We start from the raw sequence: 18,982 nt of genomic DNA, 5'->3' as shown, positions 1-18,982 counted from the left end.
AAGTTTCCAGAACCTCTCTAAATAGCACCACCAACTGGGGACCAAGCCTCTGGCATAAAAAGTGGAATAGACATTTCATATCTAAACAATGACAGTAAACTGAAGATTGTAGTGAAGTCAGATATGCTATGCTTCATTAACTCATTATCTGGTTAATTTCAGGGGCAACCTCCAGTTATGATTGATACTGCTTTCCTCCATATATCCTAGAAGTGAGGAGCTCCTTTTTATGCAGATATTTAAAATTATTGATCTAAAGTCCTTAGGAAATTTGATTTTTCAAATAAGGGCTCATTAATTAGAATATCCTGCCTTTTTCTGAATATCATTAGCATCAAGGAGATATCAATAGGCAAAGTGGACCTTTGACACACAGCAAACTCTTGTGATTCTTTAGAGCTACAAGAGGTCACAAGCATGAGAAGTTTCTTGTTAACAAAGGGCATCTTGACCCTGTGCTTAAATCTTATCAGTTCCTTTATTTCCCCAAGTAGGAGGTCTGAAGGCTCAATTTAGCATTCAAAAAAATGAGCTGTGTTCTTTCCCTTTTGTACCTCATTACCAACAATGAGGAGTTGAAGAATGAGCGTGCTGGCTGGTAATTTTGCCATGGTATATGACAGAAGCAATATATACTTGCACTTTGTCATCCATAAGGCCTCTCTCTACTTTATTGACAAAGGTAGATGTTTTTCAATGAAAAGAAGAAGTGAGAGAGTCAATTCCTAGGCTTAATGAACCAGAATTACCAATCCCTTTGACATATAGAGGTTCTGAAGGTGGCCCACAGGTGGTTGGCAGTAGTAATGACAAGAGGAGGTGTATTCTCATTAAAGAACATATAACCTCAGTAGGGTTGGCTACTTTCTCCTCAGTGTGTTTTAACTATGCAGCACTAACTGCAATTTTTCGTAAGCCTGGTAATCAATAAGAGAGGCATGGCTTATAAGTGTTGACGTTTTATGTTTTCCAAGAATTTTTGTGCTGCTTCTTAAGACAAATTGATCTTTTTTTTTTTTTTTTTTTTTTTTAACCAGCATTCTATTTTGGAGTCTAGGCCTCCAGGTGAACAAAGAGAACCCCAAAGCCTTCGTTCTACTGACCAAAAGTCAGAAAGTGAAATGCTCATTCAAAAGAAAGTCTAAATTTGGCATCACTGGGCTTGCTTTCCCATATGGCAACTGGAGTGTGATTATAGTTGAGTGCACTGGAGTAGTCACTTGGGTTGGTTCCTATCTTTCCTTTCTGGGGATTAGGAAATGGCCTTGCCTTCTGGCAGATGAATTCCAAGTGTGCTCCATCAGAAAGGCCACCATAATACATGGCCACAACTGCCACCACCACTTTGTGCCATTTTACTGATGTTTAAACCCTTCAGGCATTTCTTTGTGATCACTGCCAAAACTGTTGGAGGAAGTTGCTGCCTGCAGCGTTCCTCTTGATGAATGACGGCTGGCCTAGAGGGTTTTCTTTGATTTCCTGCCCATAAAGATGGAGACATTGCCATACATTTGGCCTAAACATTGCTAGTCATTTGACCTATCTCCTGCATTTCATGAGAAGAAAAACTGCATGATTGTGCAGTGATTGTATGAATAGGATAGATCTTCCTAATTCTTTGGGTCACCCTATTTCCAAACCTCTGAGTCACTTCTACTGCATTCTAATTTTCCATTTGGCCTTTTATATTAGCCGTGGTAAAGATGTGTCTGAGAAGATGTAACTGTTTGCTGGTATGATACAGGGATCGGATTCCTCTACTATAAAGAGTTTGAGGCAGATCTCATGAGCCCTAGTAGGATGAGCTGATTCCAGTATCTATCACTGTTGACAGCTTGCTCTTATTAAACCTTGCCCCAAAGTGAACCTTGCAGCCCCTGATAAATGGATGATACCAAGGAGCTAAGGAGCCCCTCTGTGGCTTTAGAAGACCTGAAAAAATAGTTTCTCTGTGGCTCTCCAAGAACCATGCGCTGTTTTTGGTTTTAAAGCATTGGAAAGACAATCATCACTATAGCTGTATGTGGTGCTGTATAAGAGGCAACTACATGAAGTTAATAGTATACTATCTGAGAGTTGATCAAGGGATTCAAAACAAAGGAGAGTAGTGTGATAATTAGGAGTCTATTTTGGTAGGATGGATTTTAGCTGGAAATTGAATATTGGCATTGCTACTGACTAGTTATGTGAGCTTGGGCAAGTTGCTTATCTCTGTGACTCTCACAGGGAAACTACAACTAACTAGTATCTGTAGTTCTGCACCTGTGGGTTCAACTACAGATTGAAAATAATTAGGAAAAATATTTTGCTTGTACTAAGCATGCACAGACTTTTATCTTTATCATCATTTTCTAAGCAGCGCATCATTAAGAACTATTCATGAACTATGTGCCTTGTATTAGATAATAGTAATCTAGAGATGATTTGAAGTATAAAGGACTATTTGGATGGATTATATGCAAACACTATGCCATCCTTAGATTTTAGTATCTGTAGCATGGAACTGTTTAGAATCAAACCCCATCGATACTGAGTAGAGCAAGATTCATGTACTTAAATTAAAACATTATGAGTGAGACACTTGTAATTGTAGCTACTCAGGAGGCTGAGATTCAAAGGACCAGGTTTCAAAGCCAGTCAGTGAAGAAAAGTCTGTGATAGTCTACCCCAAAATAACCAGCAAGAATCTGGGCTGGTAGTGTGGCTCAAATGGTAGAGCACTGTCCAAGAGAATATCAAGCAAGCCAAGCAAGTAGGAGGCCTTTAGTTCAAACCCTAGTAAATTGCTTTCTTTTCCTTCATGCTTGTATCTTAACTGCTTTGAGTACTGCAAAGTTTTTCAGAGGACCATAAATATTTAAAAAATTGATTTTTACAGGGGAAAGTATATAAATATGCGAACATCAAACTGTTTTGATAAAGGTGTGACTTCTTAATTGGAGCAGCTTGTGTGCAGAATGAAAAATAATTTTAGAGTTAAAATGCTGCCAGATAATGCAATGGTTAAAACAAAAATAAGAAAGTATGTTCCATGGTGTGAGTTTACTGCTGATTCCCTTCAGGAATGAGTTCCTGGCTGTAGAAGTCTTTATCGAGATGCCTAGATCAAGCAGAATACAAAGGTCATGATGCCAATTTCATCTGCAACTTGTTCTGCAGGGCCAGAGTCTTGGTTTTTAGGGAAAGACTTGTGGTTGCTATGGAACTGTTAATAACGATTGTTGCCTGTACCTCAATTCTTCATACTCTCAATCTCCAATATAAAAGCACTTAGATTTGGGCTGTAGGGCAGTAAACAAACTTTCAAGCAGGAATTAACTGGGCTCAGGCATTAGTGTCTTAATGTAGAAAATGACTTTCATTATAACCTTTACTTACATTGGTACTCAGGCTGGTTTCCTGATAGAGTGCATGGAGGTCAAATTTTGCTCTTCTGGATGGCCACTGTTAAAAGAAGTAGGTGTTTTTTTTAAATCATAACGTAAATCTATTTTTAAAAGTCTTTGGATTGTATAGACCTGCTCTAAAAAGGTTTTTTATTTTCATGCAAATGAAGAACCACTAATTCAGCCATCTACTGGATTCCTAAGTAGAAAGAAGAAAACATTCATATATATAGTATATATTCCTAAAAGAGTTGTAGAAAAACACAATTTTTCTATATTTTTTGTGTGATTTGTGATCCATGTCATGTCTTACTCCTGAATTGCATTTTGAAGATATGATCTCAGTTCTCATTAATGTATAACTGATCTTTAGGGAAAACAAGTTGATTTCTTGAGCTCCAGGCACATACAGTTAGGTCTGGGTTACTGGATGGTTGGGAGGAGGCCATATCTAATTTGGGAACTTTGTAGTCTCTTCTGTATGCAAATAATTCAACAACAATTCAAAATAAATAGCTTCCATCTCCACAACTGCTGCTCTCTCTAATCCCTTCAGTATGTGTTTCCCGACAATTATCTAGCCTAATTCTCTGTTTTATTGCTTGGGATTTTAATGCTTCGGATGTGGAACATAGAATAAATGTGATTGTCAGTGAAACTTAAAAAGATTCAGTTTTCCACTGGCAAAGCAGCTAGTTTGTAGGAAAAAAAAATAGACAATGCGGTGTTGGAAAGGGAATGTAAACATTACATTAGTGGTGGATCCTCCAGCTCCTGGGCTACAAGAAGTGACAGTCACTCCATGAAGGTTAAACAGCCCAAAGAGCTTTGGGCTTGTGGTGAAATTAAGTCTTCCCCTCAGTGTGCAGTACTGCAGAAGACAAAGGTATTTCTGAGTGAATAAACTGATTGTGCAGTTCAATAAATTCATGTTTGCAGAACTATTTAAGGTATTATAAAGTCAGGTACAATATAATAAAAATGCAGATGGAACTATCAGATTCATCAGGCTGCTGCCATACATTCAGATAGTATCCACAGTTGGCAAGGTGATGTCAAGAAAATTGAAGAATGAGAGATGGATTTCTAAGTGAGATCAGGAGGAAAGAAAGCAGAATTAATAGGGTAAATCAAGACTGAAATAATCAACACTATTGCCATATTTGGAAGAGTTTAAAATCAATTTTTCCTGCTTGTTGTAAAAATTGTTCTGCCAAAAAATACTGACATTGTTATATATGTTTTATTTCTTGGTTTATTTAACTTCTTGAACAGCCATTGTTAGTTCAACAATCCAATAACTGGGGTTACATTATTGCAAAATAAGGACATAGCTGAATAGATTATACCATCAATATATTTTGTTAGATGTTTCCCTTTTATTAAAGACAAAGCAGTTTGTTAATGTCATCTTGGCTTACTTCTATTTGAAAGATTATTATATGCAATGGTTTGTATGATGGGTAAAGAATTTGCTTTTTGGGTTCATTATCTTTAAACTGTAATTTAAGAAAACATTAGCATTTCATAATTTTAAAAAAAGCAATACTTTAGTATATGTTAGGCAGCAGTAAAACTTACCCTGTCTGAATGTGTACATAACATAAAATACTAGCATGCTTTAAAAAGTTAAAAATATTAATATTCTGTGAAATTAATGCATAAATAAAATATGACTTGGGATGAAATTACCATAATGCACAAATAAAGAGAAATTGACATTATTTCCTTCCCAAATACATAGATTAAAAAACATTTTGTAAGCATCTTTCAGATTATTTGAAGTGTAAGGTTGTTTCAAATTTAGGAAAACACTGAAGGACAGTGTGATACAACTTCTGCAGAGGACAGTAAACATCAATTATTTTTTGAAGACTTAGGTTCATCCTAGTTTAAAAAAAACAACATCCCTTTGAACTTAAGGAAAAATTTTGTGATGCATTTATTTATTAAGAACAATGCAGCTTTAACACCATAAAAGGCCTACTTGAATATAGTAAAAAATAAACATGTTAAGAGATAAAACATGCAATTCCAGGATATATGAACTTCTTTACTATGGTTATTTAAAGAACAAAATAGTCAAGCTTAGCTTAATATTGTAAATATTTCACTTATAAGCACTTATTATTTTCCTTTTGACTTCATTCTCTGATGTTCTTTGCTTCTCATTTCTCCTATTTGTTGATTTTTGCATCTTATTTTTCTGTTCTAATAGACCTGCCTTTACTCAATCAAAAGTTTATAGCATTAGCTATCATAGTGTTTTTAGTTTCTATGCAACAAAACAATGGCTTCTACTGAGTGAAATCCTCTTCTACTTTTTGTAGATGTTTTAATAGTAAAATATGTAGTTATACCTTTAGCTTACATACTTATTTATATTATATAGCTCACACATAGGGAATAAGAGTTCACAGAGTACTGTAAAATTCACTAAATTCGAGTACAGTACTCAGCAAGCGAATGGAATCATATATATGACCATATATATGTGTGTACACACACACACACACACACACACACATATATATATATATATATATATATATATATATATATATATACTTTCATCGTTTCATGACGACTATCTTAAGTGCTCTTTAGATTTTCTTCCTAAGCCAAATGGATCAGTGCCTTCCAACTGCTCCATTTTTTCCCTCCTGGCAATTTGGGAGAAATTCTATAGAAACATCAGATGCAAATTAAAAGTGGAGCCCCTGACATAAGTGCTCTTGATTTCTTGTGTGTAGGGTGCTGCTACTTGGAATGTGATTACCGTGAGAGATCAGTGAGAGGGCCAGCGGGCAGTGCTGGCCTTGGGGAGGAATTTGTTTCTAGGCCATGGCTTGCCCCCTGAAGGAAAGCACGGGCTGGGCACACGGTCTCTGTGCTCAGGCAGTCTGGTTCACCTGGAGCACAGCTGGCTGCACGGGTTCCTCACCTGACTGCTCTGTCTCCTCAGAAGCTAGGCCATAGCCACCCTCATAGCGCACCCTGTGTGCCTGTTCCAAAGCCACCGATTCCTCTTCTTCATCTTCCATAATCGTCAAGTTGACGTTGCTGTCCGTTCCTGACTTACTCCCCTTAGCCGGGTCTCCAGCGCTCTGCCCCTCTGCCAGGGCGCTGTGGAGCGAGGCTTCAGAAAGACCCTCTGTGAATGAGCTCTCGTCGTGGTCATTTGGTATCTGCTCGTTGCTTGCCAAGTCTTCTGACTTGGTGTCATTTTCTACCGGGCTTTCTCCTTCCCTGACTTTCTTTCTACCGAAAGTGAGGGGGGAAACCTTGAAGGGGGAGCTTTTCCCTGAGGATGTTTTCTGGTGATTGGAAGTGAGAGATTTCTTAATTTTCTCTCTCCTCTCTACAGATACGATCTTTGTCCCTAGCTTGTTCATCTTTTTCTCGATGTTCTGGCGAGAAAATGCTTTCTTGAGGCTATCTACCTTCCTGAGGCTGGATCTTTTGATTTTCTCTGCCCTACTTTCCTCGGCCTTCTCCTCTGCGCTGTCTTCAGGCGCCTCCTCCTCATGGGCCAATTCATCATCGGAGGAGAGGTCCACGGTGTGCAGTGTCTCCTCCAGGGACTTGTTTTCATCTGCTAGCTCCTCCTTTCCTTCCGCCAGGCTGGAAACCGGCTCTTTTACAAACACGTTGGCAGGGATCTCATTTTCTTCCTGAAAAAGAAGATGGACAACGTAGGTTTTTGTGTTACTAGTCGATTTCACAGTTGGCCCTGGCCAGCTTCAATGTGCGTGTCTGGGTTCTGGCGGGGGAGGAGGAGTGGAAATGATAGATAGGAAATGTGTGTGGCTCGGTTTTCTCGAAAAAGAAGTGTTTGTTCTAAATTGGTCAAAGCCATTCCCCTTAGGCTGGATAAGGCCAAGGTCTGCCGACTGGGAATGTCATGAGGGCAGCTGGTGAGGGCTCTATCAGTGGCAGGCAGGGGGAAGTGGGCTGTGACTTAGATACACCAGGAAGCTGCTTAGATAAAGGAGCTAAAGTAAGTTATACTGGGCATACAGAGTCTCTCCCCCCCCCCCCCCCCCCACACACACACCCCAAGTCAGAGGACTTAAGCTCCTGACAGAATTCCATTGCAAAGGAGTGTGAAGGTCAAGTGGGAAGATAGGAATGGGGACAGGGGAAAGAACTGAGAAATCTTCTGTACAGAAGATCATGTCAACATCTTGATTCAGTTTCCTCCCCATGGCAGTGTTAGAAGGAAAGGTTTGGTCAACGTTAATATTTGCTCCAAAACACACATTTCTTTCATTGAATAGCACCATGTTAGAATAAGAGAACCAAAGGTTAGTGCTCCTGGGGCCTGCTCATGGAACTTGGTGGTTCAAGATAGCCTCTGTGGATGCTAGCAAGGGAGCTGAGATTCTGGAGTCACTTTTAGAGTAGTAAGGGAAAGTGTGCTTTCAGGTATAGCTTACCCAAGCTCTGTTCTTAAGGTGAGCATCTTTAGGCAAGGGATACTTCAGCACCTTCATTTGGTTCAGAATGAGGAGAGAGGCACAAGAAGCTGCTGCTCCTCACCATTGCTAGCATACCTCTCCTTCAGCTCCCACAAACAATGGTACTCCCCTGTGGCTGAGAACTCCACACCAGAGGGCAAAGGGCATGGGGCTGCAGCATTACTCAGAGGGGAGATTGCAGTCAAGATAGACTTGAATCACATACCCTAAGGACCCTTCAGATGTTTATACTGTTTTCCAAGTAGATAAGTGGAGCTCATCTGCAAGAGGCTATCACATTTTCACTTGAAAAACAATACAGCATAGGTCAGAATATGTGGCGGGAGGCCTGAGTCTCTGTCTTTGCTGTACTAAATGGCTGTGAAACTTCAGCAAATAACCTAATCTCTTTGGGTTTCTATTTCTTCCAAATATGAACCAGAGGATTTCATCTAGATTAGCAGCTTTCAAAATTTGCTCCCAGGGGACTGGGAATGTGGCCTAGTGGCAAGAGTGCTTGCCTCCTATACATGAAGCCCTGGGTTTGATACCCCAGCACAACATATATAGAAAATGGCCAGAAGTGGCGCTGTGGCTCAAGTGGCAGAGTGCTAGCCTTGAGCAAAAAGAGGCCAGGGCCCAGGACTGGCAAAAAATAAAAAATAAATAAATGTGATCCAAGGGCCACCAGCACTCTGAATGAACCCAAAGTGAATCCAGGCCTCCAGAGCTCTAACCCACACTTGTAAACAGGGAATCAAGGGGACTTGATTTTATTTCAGCTACTCAGTTTCCTTTCAGATTGATAAAATGACTGCATCTAGTCAATTGAAGCCTGGTTCCCTTGTCATTTTGCAATTTTGATCAAGTAAAGCAATCTATAAAATTGGTTTATAATAAAAACATACTCTAAGTCAGGTTCCAGTGGCTCACACCTGTGATCTTAATTACTCAGAGGTTGAGATCTGCAGATCATGGCTTGAAACCAACTCAGGCATGAAATTCTAAGAGACTGTTATCTTCAATTAACCAGCAAAAAAAAAAAAAAAAAGCCAGAAGTGGAGCTGTGACTCAAGTTGGTTGAGTGGTAGCCTTGAACAGAAAGAGCTCAGGGACTATGTCCAGGCTCTGAGTTCAAGTCCCAGAACAAACATACACACAAAAATTATTCTGAGACTATGAAATTGTGTGTGTGCATGTGTGTGTGTGTGTGTGTGTGTGTATGTGTGTGGTGGTAATGGAGCTTGTGTGCTGGCACAAAAGCTTGACTCAGGGACTTGCACTCTCACTGGGCCTGTTCCCTCAAGACTGGTGCTTTATCACTTGACCATACCTTTATGTTAGGCTTTTTGCTGGTTAATGGCATATAAAAAAAAGCCTTGAGGATTTGTCTGTCTGTGCTTACTTAGCACCATGATACTCAGATCTCAATCTCTTGCATAGATAAATTTATAGGTGGAAGCCACTGCTGCCCAGTTGTTACTGTATATGTTTGGTCTTCTTAATACAAAGATTAAATTAGCAAAGTCTTAGTACTATAGAGAAACTTCCAAGAGAGTAATCATCCTTAATCACTGGATTTCATAATAATGATAACTCTTTGAAGACATATAGCTTTATCTGTGTTATATTCATTCCTATAGAATCCTTATTCACTCATACATGATCCTTTCCATCTATTGATTGGACATAAAGGAGAGAGTCATGGCTAGATATAAAAAGCAGGAAGTCTTGTTAAATAGATTCCTTGTTAGAGTGAAGATATTACATATTCTGTTTCCCAAAGCTCACTTTACATCCTTCCAGTTTGAAAGCCATGAAGTGTCAGGTACAGTACAAAAGATGAAGTAGAAAAGCACTGTTCACCACAGTGTCTGAATACTTGAATCTCAACATCTGATTGGCAGCTGAGCACACTGGAGACAAGGTGGCTTTCTTAGAAGGCCCTGGAAGTGTTTAGAGTAGGGTCCAATGTTTTACTGGGCAGGATTGAGGACTACAAAGGGAATGGCTTAATTCTGTGAGTAGAAAGAGGTTTGTTGAGTGCCAGTGTTGCTGGAGAAACCAAAGCCTAAAGGGAATCGTGGTTTCCTTTCGAAGGAAGGGATGGATTTTCAGTGGATGATTATTAGTGTTGTGGGTGGAGAGTCAGGAGTCTGGTATTTAAGACTCTCGAGTTAACACTCAAGCAAAACTTCTGGGGATGGACAAAGAAGCCTTGACAGATGTTGGTTGCAGGAAAGGAAGAAACCAAAAGTCTAGTGAAATGTTATTGAAAGTCCTCAGTGAAGAAAGCAAGGATTCAGGCAGAAAACTATAAAATTAAACCTTGGTTATAATAGTACATTTTGTATAGTATCATCTCTCAGAGTAATTGAAAGTAGCAAATGGGATAGCTTCTATTTCTTCAACTAAACCACAGGTAGATATATTAACTGTACTTATGAAAGAATTCACACAGTATTATTTCAGTTTTTTCTTATATGTGAAATTTTATTACTAGCAAAGGGTCTTGAGATTCTTTTGTCTCTCTTATCACATACCCTTTGAGGACAGCTTTGAGGAACATGTATTAGAAAACAAGTCAGGAATGATCAGTGGTAGATACAGCTGCATAGGGGTATGAGGGGATGCAGAGGGAAGGTGGAAAAAAAATCAACTGAACTCTTTTGTAAACCTCTAGGCGAATTTTTTTTTTTAAATTTTATTGTCAAACTGATATACAGAGCAGTTACAGTTTTCTAGGGGAATTTTTATACGAGAGCTCTTTGATGCCAAATATGGAAATCAACCCAGCAGGAACAGTGATAATCCAGAATGAGTTGGACATATCTGTATGCAACTGGAAACAAGCGAGAGATGTCCTCTTGGCTCACTGCAATGCTTTTGCTGTCCTTTGAATTACTCAGGCAGTATTTTATGTTCTGTCTACTGGACAGGGTTTATTTGGTGGCATCTTATGGCATGCACTCTTCAAGGAAGGCCTTTCTTTGTCTACAGGGATTTGTGAATGTCTAAGTATGTGGAGTCTTACCCTTAAAAAGTGTGTATTTGGAAACAGAAAAATACTGACCTTTTCCAAAATCACTGTTTTTTTTTTTTTTGCAAGACATGCACATGGTACTTGACCATAAAGTAATTGTTATGGTGAGGGAAACTTGAACATAATTTTGGATGCTGGATCCTGTGTAACTGCCTTCTCTTCCTCCCCCCCACCCCACCCGTTCCCCACCCCAGCCCAGTCCCACTGGGCATGCCCACTCTTGTGTGTGGCCCTCTCATATCCACTTCATGGAAGCATCTGATATTTCACATGCTTACAGGTTAGAGACACATTTGCCTTTTGCCTCCTATTTTCATGTTTGTGACCACTCTTTCAAAGGGGAAGATTCATATACACTGTTAGTTCTGTCACTGTTTACCTGTTCTAGTTACCCATTTGTCTACTTAGGGTTTGTGGCTCCTTGAAATGGCACTGGGAGTCCCCATGGGCTGCTTTCTTTCCTTGGGCAGGTCTACCTGGTAGAAGCCCCAAGGAACAGCTGGTTATTTGTCTTTTGTTTCCAGAAAGGTCTTGAGCCTCTACTGATGCAGGTATTCCTGGTTCTGACCTTTCACAAGGACCCTTAGGAGATTTTTCAAGGGACGGGAGAACTAAGCAGCACACTTCAAACATATATGAATGATCTGCTTGTGGCATAAAAGAGAAACGGATGGAAAGAACTTCTGAGAAGTAGCATTTTTCCTTGTACTTCAGCTTGTTTGCTATTTATATTGATTCCTGTGAACTAACAGCCCCAGTTGTGCATGGAAATATCAATGCAGTGAAACTTGACAACATACTAGGCACTTCTTGGATTGAAGCATGTAATAGTCAATCTTTTCTGCACACACACACACACACATACACACATATGCACACTTGGAAAACTAGAAAGATCTCATGTCTGTTTGAAAAGGAAATCAACCTTCAGTTGTTTAAAAGCTTGAATAAGGAGAGAAGTCAGCAGTTTGTTTTCCTGCCACAAACTTATCATTCCTGTTGTTAGACAAAAATAGCAAAGAATGTCCTAACCCTACAGGGATGTGGTAGCATCCTGGAGGGATATGAAAGCCATAAATTTGTGCCCAAGGAATATTTTATCCAATAATCTGTAAATACTAGTTATTAAAATGGAACTATGCCCACCTGACATTCTGATTTATAGGTCTCCTTTACACATTGATGGTTTTTTCCAATTTGTGTTTCTGAGGTATAGATTGCCAAGTGGATAAAGCCATTGATTAGAACTGCACCCCGAGGGCAGCTGTCGGTGGAATCAGCAAGTCATAAGAATAAAATGCATTAGTTATAATCCCTGAGCAGTCTTTCACATTCTGGAGGATTTAAAAGTTTCATTATTTTTCAGTGTTATCAAGGGTTCAATTTTTTTTTAAAGATCACACTGGTTAGGTATTCTTTGTTACACATAAAAAACGCAAAGCAAAACAAAAACACAAATCATGCTGAATTATTTAAAAGCAGATATAGAAAACCCAGTAAACATGAACTTTACCACAGTGGGATTGTTGTGTTGGTGTGTGTACTCATTTCACAATTCCATTCTGCAAAATTTCTATTATTAATCATATGAAACTTTACCAGTCATTTTGTTTCTCTGGGACTCTGCTTCTTTGATGTAAAATAAACTAAATGATTATTAAGGTTTATTTTCAGGTCTAATATATTTGAAAGTGTGGTATTAACTTAAACAGCACAAAAACATAATTAACAAATGGCTTAAATGATTCAGTAGTGCATCCTTCATTCCAAATCCCACAAAAGACTCAAAACTATGGGACCTCAGTTCCCCTAAAACACAGTTTTGATTTGTTCAGTTCAAGAAGATATAGATTACAAAACATGTAAAGGTACCTTTATGAAGATTTTATCTGACAAAGAGTCTAGCTTTTTAATCTTTCTATATGAGAGAATGTAGTAATTTTTTTCCCTAAGAAATATCAGCAGTAATCAGTTATTCACTTAATCATGCCTAGGGCAGTGCTGGCATTCAATAAGGGCAAAGAATAACAGAAAGAACTAGTATTTTGTTCATCTCAAAAAACCCAAAAGGGCACTGTGTTACACAAAACCAATACCTCATTATGGGCTGTTAATCAATGTGATACAAACATGGCACACTGTCATTTAAAAGCATCTTTGATTATCTATATTGCCATTTTCCAAGTCTATGCTAACTGAACAGTCTTTAGAGCAGTCTTTAGAACAGTCTTTAAAACAATCAACTATAAACCAATTTGAAGATATTTCACTTTTACCACTTTCTGAAATTCTTGCCTCTTCGAAGGAACCCAAATAGTGAATATTTGAGCACATTTATAGGCTTCTTTCTCCAGAAACATATCCACTGAAGATATCTAACCGCTACTTTTTTCACCCAATTTCACAATTTTATGTGGATGAAAGTGTAAGCTGTCCATGAGTACTCTCATTTTGTTCCCTGGATTTGAAATTATTCCCAAACTGCCTTTTCAAATGATCATTACTAGAAACTTGTAGACATGACACCCCTCAGAGCCAGTTACTTATGGAATTCTAGCCTCTTCCACCAGCAAAGAAAATTCCTTCTAACTGCAAATTTACTGATTTTCAATACAAGTTTTATCTTCAGTAAAAGCTATGCTTACAGCAAAGCATTAATCTTTATATTTCTTTAGTATTTCCTTTTTGATCAGCATTGCCTGTGAGTCTTATGTCATTTATACATGGACACAGTGTTTTGGTCATAGTATTTTGAATTCAAATATTGTTCTTGAGCAATTACAGCAAAGTTTAAAAGGAAAGCTGCCAAGTTTAACTAAGTTGATCAAAAAGAGAAATGTTTCTCTAGTTTTAGATACTACTGGCTACAATATGAAGGAAGTGCAAAGGAATTAGATGTTTTATAGTGTTGCATAGTTCAGTATATAAGTGACTTTCTTTTTAAGAGGAAGAAGATTAAGAGCAAAGTTTGGAATGAAAAAAATGCACCTAGTAAAACAACCAGTCAACCAATCACTTGCACATTTGGAGGTCATGATAGGACTTCACCAAGTAGAATGTACTCTTAACACTATACTACTAAATTTACTCATCAGGGTTTTTTTTTTTCTCACTCTCCTTTTCTTTTCACATAATTCTTTGTTTTTAACTAGAAAAATGATTTTAGTAAGGGAAAGTGCAGCATGAGGGACTGAAAGTGGACTGAAAATGACAAATTACTTGCACAAATGGGTACCTACCATATATCTACCCCCTATATTTCCTATAGGTCTCAGTCTCCTCTGCCACATCCTGAAGGATGTCCTGCTACTAGACAGGCCTATTAGAATAGTCTTTTGGGTAAAGTCCTTTTCTTTCATGATGTTGATTTCGACGTGGCAGTTGGTACCTGATTGGTGATGGTGGTATGTATGTCTGTTTGTATATTAATATGTCCCAACTGAAAAGCATAAGTATGCTGTTTGAAGATCCTGAGAAGGGTGGAGCCAGTGTTGGCTCAAAAGCCACATTTTTCTGTGCAAATAAATACCTTTCAGACCCACTTAGTAATAGCTTCTATGCAGTGAGCATTTACATCATGTCAGTCTGAGCTAGCCATTCTAAACATGTTATTCCCTTTATCTCAGTATATGAGAGAGATATGAGGGAGGACGTACTTGTGGTTAAGAACACATGTCCTGGGACCATGAGTTAAACATGAGTTTGACTGCTAGTTCCACTGCTTGGTTACTAAACAACTTCTGAGGAAGTTGAATGGAAGCATCCTGATCTGTAAGTTGGGGATACATGAGAAAATGCACAGACAGAGCCTCACTGATGTGCACAGGGCTCTAAAAGTACTCAGGTTATGTGAAACTCTTATTAATATTTTCAATATATTTGTGAAGAAACAGGAATAAGATATAAATGGTATCCAAGGTCATGCAGTTGTCAAGTGATAACCCTAGGATTTGAACCAGCATTCTATGTGACTCCTAAATCTATCTTCACAGTCACTATACTGGATGACTTTTTAACACAAACTATTGTTTTATTTTGTCATTGATATAATTATGACCTGATTGCAATTCCTACACAAGGTCAAGGCCATATGAGGCCCAAACTTGCATTTGTTTCCCTAAATAATTATTCATGCAGTATTTTGAGAATTGGGATTTACAATCCACTTTAGGCACATAGAAGTTCTTACATGGCTAAGAAACTTTCTGTTACTTGTATTGTGTTGGGGGGTGGCAGGGAGAGGTTCAGAATAGAGGCTGAACACATTGCCTTAGGTTCTTTTAGCTTTCCCTTTGGTCTTCAGTACCTCTGTTTCAGCCCTTTTTTTTCACTAGGTGAAGAATTCCTACCATTTCTGGCAGCAATTTCACACCTGTCAATCCAATGTGACAAAACAGGTGAGCATGTCAGGCCCTCATCAACAGCATGTGCCTTTTAGTTCCCAAACAGTTTTTTTTTCTTCTAAAATGCCAGATTCATAGTTTTCTGAATTTCTAGTCACAGATCTTCCCAGTCTCTGCCTATCCCCGCCCCCTGCCCCCCACCATATCTGTAGAACATCTGTGGAAAAATGAAGCAAAAACCAATCCTGACAAATTGTGATTTTCCTTTTACTAGATAAATACTCCCCTCCCTACTTCATCATGGGGTGAGATGAGAGATAATCTTCCTGATTCACACTAGAAGGAGGAAAATTTCCTTTGGTGACTCAGGTTTAAACAGGTCTATACATGCTTGCTTTTGTTTGGAGAGCATTATTTAATTTAGAAATGCCTTGAGAGTTGAGATTCCTAATAACTTTTAGGCTAATGAAGTAGGGAACTCGAATGGCTTACCGTATCTCTTTTTTTCAGTTCATCAGGTACATAAAAAGCATTTGCACTGAAAGCTGAAAAGGTTTGCTGGCTGCAAAGGCCTGCAAGATATAGGAGGGTATCAATGGTCTGAACCTTTCTAACACTCAAGTGCCATTTAGGGCAGACAAAAAAGCAGCAAGATGAGTCTTCCTTTTTATGGGGAGAGGAAGGCTTAAGTTCTGAATTGGCAGAGTAGATTCATTTAGAAAAAGAAGGCTTCCTTATTTAAAAATCCCAATTTCTAAATTTCTTTTGGGAGATGAAGGCTCCCCCTGTGTAGCTTTCACAATCAAAGTGTTGGTTATAGCCTCTCCCCTCCATGCCTTTGAAATTCTCTTCTATTCACATGGTCACAAGGAGTCAGCCCCAAGGCAGGATGGAAAGGCTTCCTGGGCTTGCAACTGGCTGGGTGCCATCGGGCGGAAGGGCTTCCAGCACTAGGCAGGGCTGCCCTTGGATTCACAAATGCCCACCACTTGGCAGAACAACAGCCCCACGCAATCTCCCTGTCCCCAAATAGCCTCTTGCTACATTAATTGCATCATTGATGCATTAAGAAAATTAAGTGCCTTTTTATTCTACAGCAACCTTTTGAAGGAGAAAATATTCAAAACTAGCCTTTATGACTGCCACTGATAACACTCGGTTTTCTTTAGCTTAACAGTTTGTGGTCTCTCTGAACAGAGACTTATCTAGTGTGTTGGTAAAGTGTTACGGTCTACATTTTCTTAGTGTTTCGTTTGCTAGAAGAGAGCTCAAAATTGCTTTGCCCAAAGTGTCTTAAAAGAAGAAAGCTAGTTCATTTTGAGCAGAACAAATTCTCTTTTTGGTTAGTCCTCAACACCAGTGGCCTTCGTAAAAAGGGATAGTTTAACCGTTAGGCATAAAAATTGATAGTTTAATGGTTAGGAGTATGACGACTTCTCTGTTAAAACCAAACCAAAGAAATAACTTGATTACCTCATGTCTACAAAAAGTTGATAAGCAGCTACTGAATTAATTTTCCTGTCCAGCTAACAGCTGCAGCCAGAGCCCCAAGTTCCTAATGCAGAAAGACAAATAATTTGACTGGGGTGAGTACAACACCTGCACTTTTCCCCAACCTGTCTGGAGGCCATCCAGATGTTCCTTGACTAATGATCAGACTCTACTAACTGGACAGGCATGGGCCTCAGGTTTGGGCTGAGGGGACCTGGGAAATTCCCATTGCAGCCTTCGGATTTCACACTTGCCTGCTACAGGCAGGAAAGAGAGAACGCCGTGTGTGTGTGTGTGTGTGTGTGTGTGTGTGTGTGTGTGTGTGTGTGTGGAGAGAGAGAGAGAGAGAGAGAGAGAGAGAAAGAGAGAGATGCCGTCCATCCTTGACTGGCAGCACAGATGTAAAGTTGGCTGTGAGAGTCAGGGGAGTGAGATCATGAATGTTGAAGAAGAATCCAAGCCCCAAGGGTGAGGAGGAAAACAGGGAGTGGCAGACACTGACCTGGAAGATGAGCACTTTAAAATGATTGCGTCTCAGGAGCTGAGCGTGGTTGTTTTCCAGCCTCTTCACCTGTGCACACTGTCTCTCCATGCGCTCCTTGACGGCGCGCGTATGGGCACTGACTTTGCGAGACTTCTCCAGCAGCTTGCTCACGGTGTTGCTGGTGGAGGCCTGGTACTTGGAGAGCTTGGTGAGGTCGTTCTGGATGCCCTTCACTGAGCCCTCCAGGCTGATCTGCCGCTGCTCCATCTTATGCTGGTTCTCCTGCACGGTGTCTAGCATGGTCACCAGCTTATCTAGGAGCGTGTGCACGGTGACAGCATTTACCTGGGAGTTGTCCCGAATGGCCTCGTCTGTGCTCCCTAGGTTCAGGCTGGGGCTTGGCGTGGAGGAAGGCATGGGGCTAGGGCTCGATGGCTTTTCTTGGAGCATGTCAGCATTCGTATGCTGGGACTTCTCTGCTTGTATAGCGTCCTCTCCCATGGCTGCTTCTCTGCCTGGAGCTACTAGTCTGGAGAGCAGGGAGGCGGCGGTGAGGCAGAAGGTGGCCCCGCTGGTGTGAGCTCTGAGCACCACTGTCCAGGAGTGGCAGAAGTTCAGCTGTCTAAGCTGATGAGGGGAACTGCATTCCAGCTGCTCTTAAAGGCTCTACTCCACCCAGTGGGAGGCGAAGGTTGCAGAACCAAACCACTCAGTTCAGAAACAAGCACTCATTTCCTAACCACGTTCTCCACAGTCCAGGGCACTTTGCTGCAGGTTTACTTGGGTTTCCCCCCTCCCTCCTTACTCTCTTTTCCTTTTTAAAACAAGTTCAATGCCATATTTCAATCATGACTTCATCTAGAGGAGGAGAAAAACATGTTAACTTGGCAGAGCTCCAGGGCCTCCAATTGGCTAAAGCTTGTAAACTTTTCTCTGGCTGCTATGTTACAGAGTTGTCTGATTTTTTTTTTTTTTTGTTCTTTCCTGGATACAAGTGATTGTAACGGAAAATATTGTTTGCATTTGCCCCAGAACTGACTGATAGGTTGCAGAACATGGGGTGCTCTCCTGGGAGGAGTAGAGCCATGTTTGTGGTGTTTAGTTTCTCCTTTGCAAAGGAAGGGAAGTAAATCCGATAAGGGTCAGGGAAAACAGTCCAGTTCTTATTACTCTTGCAAAGAAGGATGACATATAAGTTGAAAGAGACTGTACTTCAGGAATCTTAAAACAAGTAATGTTGTATGTTGTGGATTCTTTTATAAGAGATGGGCATCTTTCTGAGGGAACATTTTTTTGTGTTGTTGTTGTTGAGATGATCCAAAGAAGGACCCCAAGTCTTTTAAGAAGGCAGAGTGTTGATTTGTCTTAGGTAACTGAAATTTATGCAGAGAGAATTTCTCAGATCTCCATCTTTGCAAGGTGTTTATTGACATGTACCCAGAAGTGTGACTGACTACCAGGTAGGCTGAGTTGGAGTGGTTCTAATGTTTGACATTTCCAAATTCCTGCCCAGTGAAGTGGCACACCTGTGTTCAAATATGGCCCTTCGCAGCCAGGCCCTTGGGATGTGGGACTTATTCTTAAAAGGCCTTTACATGCCTTTGAAAATGCTTTCACCAGGAAGTTTTCAATAGTACCTCTATGAAGAGATTTGAGAACAATACCAGCTCATATTGGATCAAGCATGATTAAAAGAAGGGTGCTATTCTTCAGTGGCAACATTTATTTTGTCAGTCAATCTGCAGCATCTCATTTGTTGTCTCAGTTATTGAAAC

The 18,982-nt window shown here is 39.9% G+C and overlaps 1 protein-coding gene across 1 annotated transcript; it reads right to left on the bottom strand.

Moving 5' to 3' along the window:
* Positions 1-5,920: 5,920 nt before the first annotated feature.
* On the bottom strand, positions 5,921-17,995 carry Cavin2 (caveolae associated protein 2). Its single transcript, XM_048345060.1, has 2 exons — positions 17,226-17,995; positions 5,921-7,060 (listed from the first exon to the last, which is right to left on the bottom strand). The coding sequence occupies exons 1-2, from the start codon at positions 17,706-17,708 to the stop codon at positions 6,281-6,283; spliced, it is 1,263 nt and encodes a 420-aa protein (XP_048201017.1). The 5' UTR covers positions 17,709-17,995; the 3' UTR covers positions 5,921-6,280.
* Positions 17,996-18,982: the final 987 nt, after the last annotated feature.

This window comes from Perognathus longimembris, chromosome 4 (assembly GCF_023159225.1).
Source record: "Perognathus longimembris pacificus isolate PPM17 chromosome 4, ASM2315922v1, whole genome shotgun sequence".
Classification (NCBI taxonomy): Eukaryota; Metazoa; Chordata; class Mammalia; order Rodentia; family Heteromyidae; genus Perognathus; species Perognathus longimembris.
Note: the sequence above shows the minus strand (reverse complement) of the source record. Positions and strands in the feature narration are given on the sequence as shown.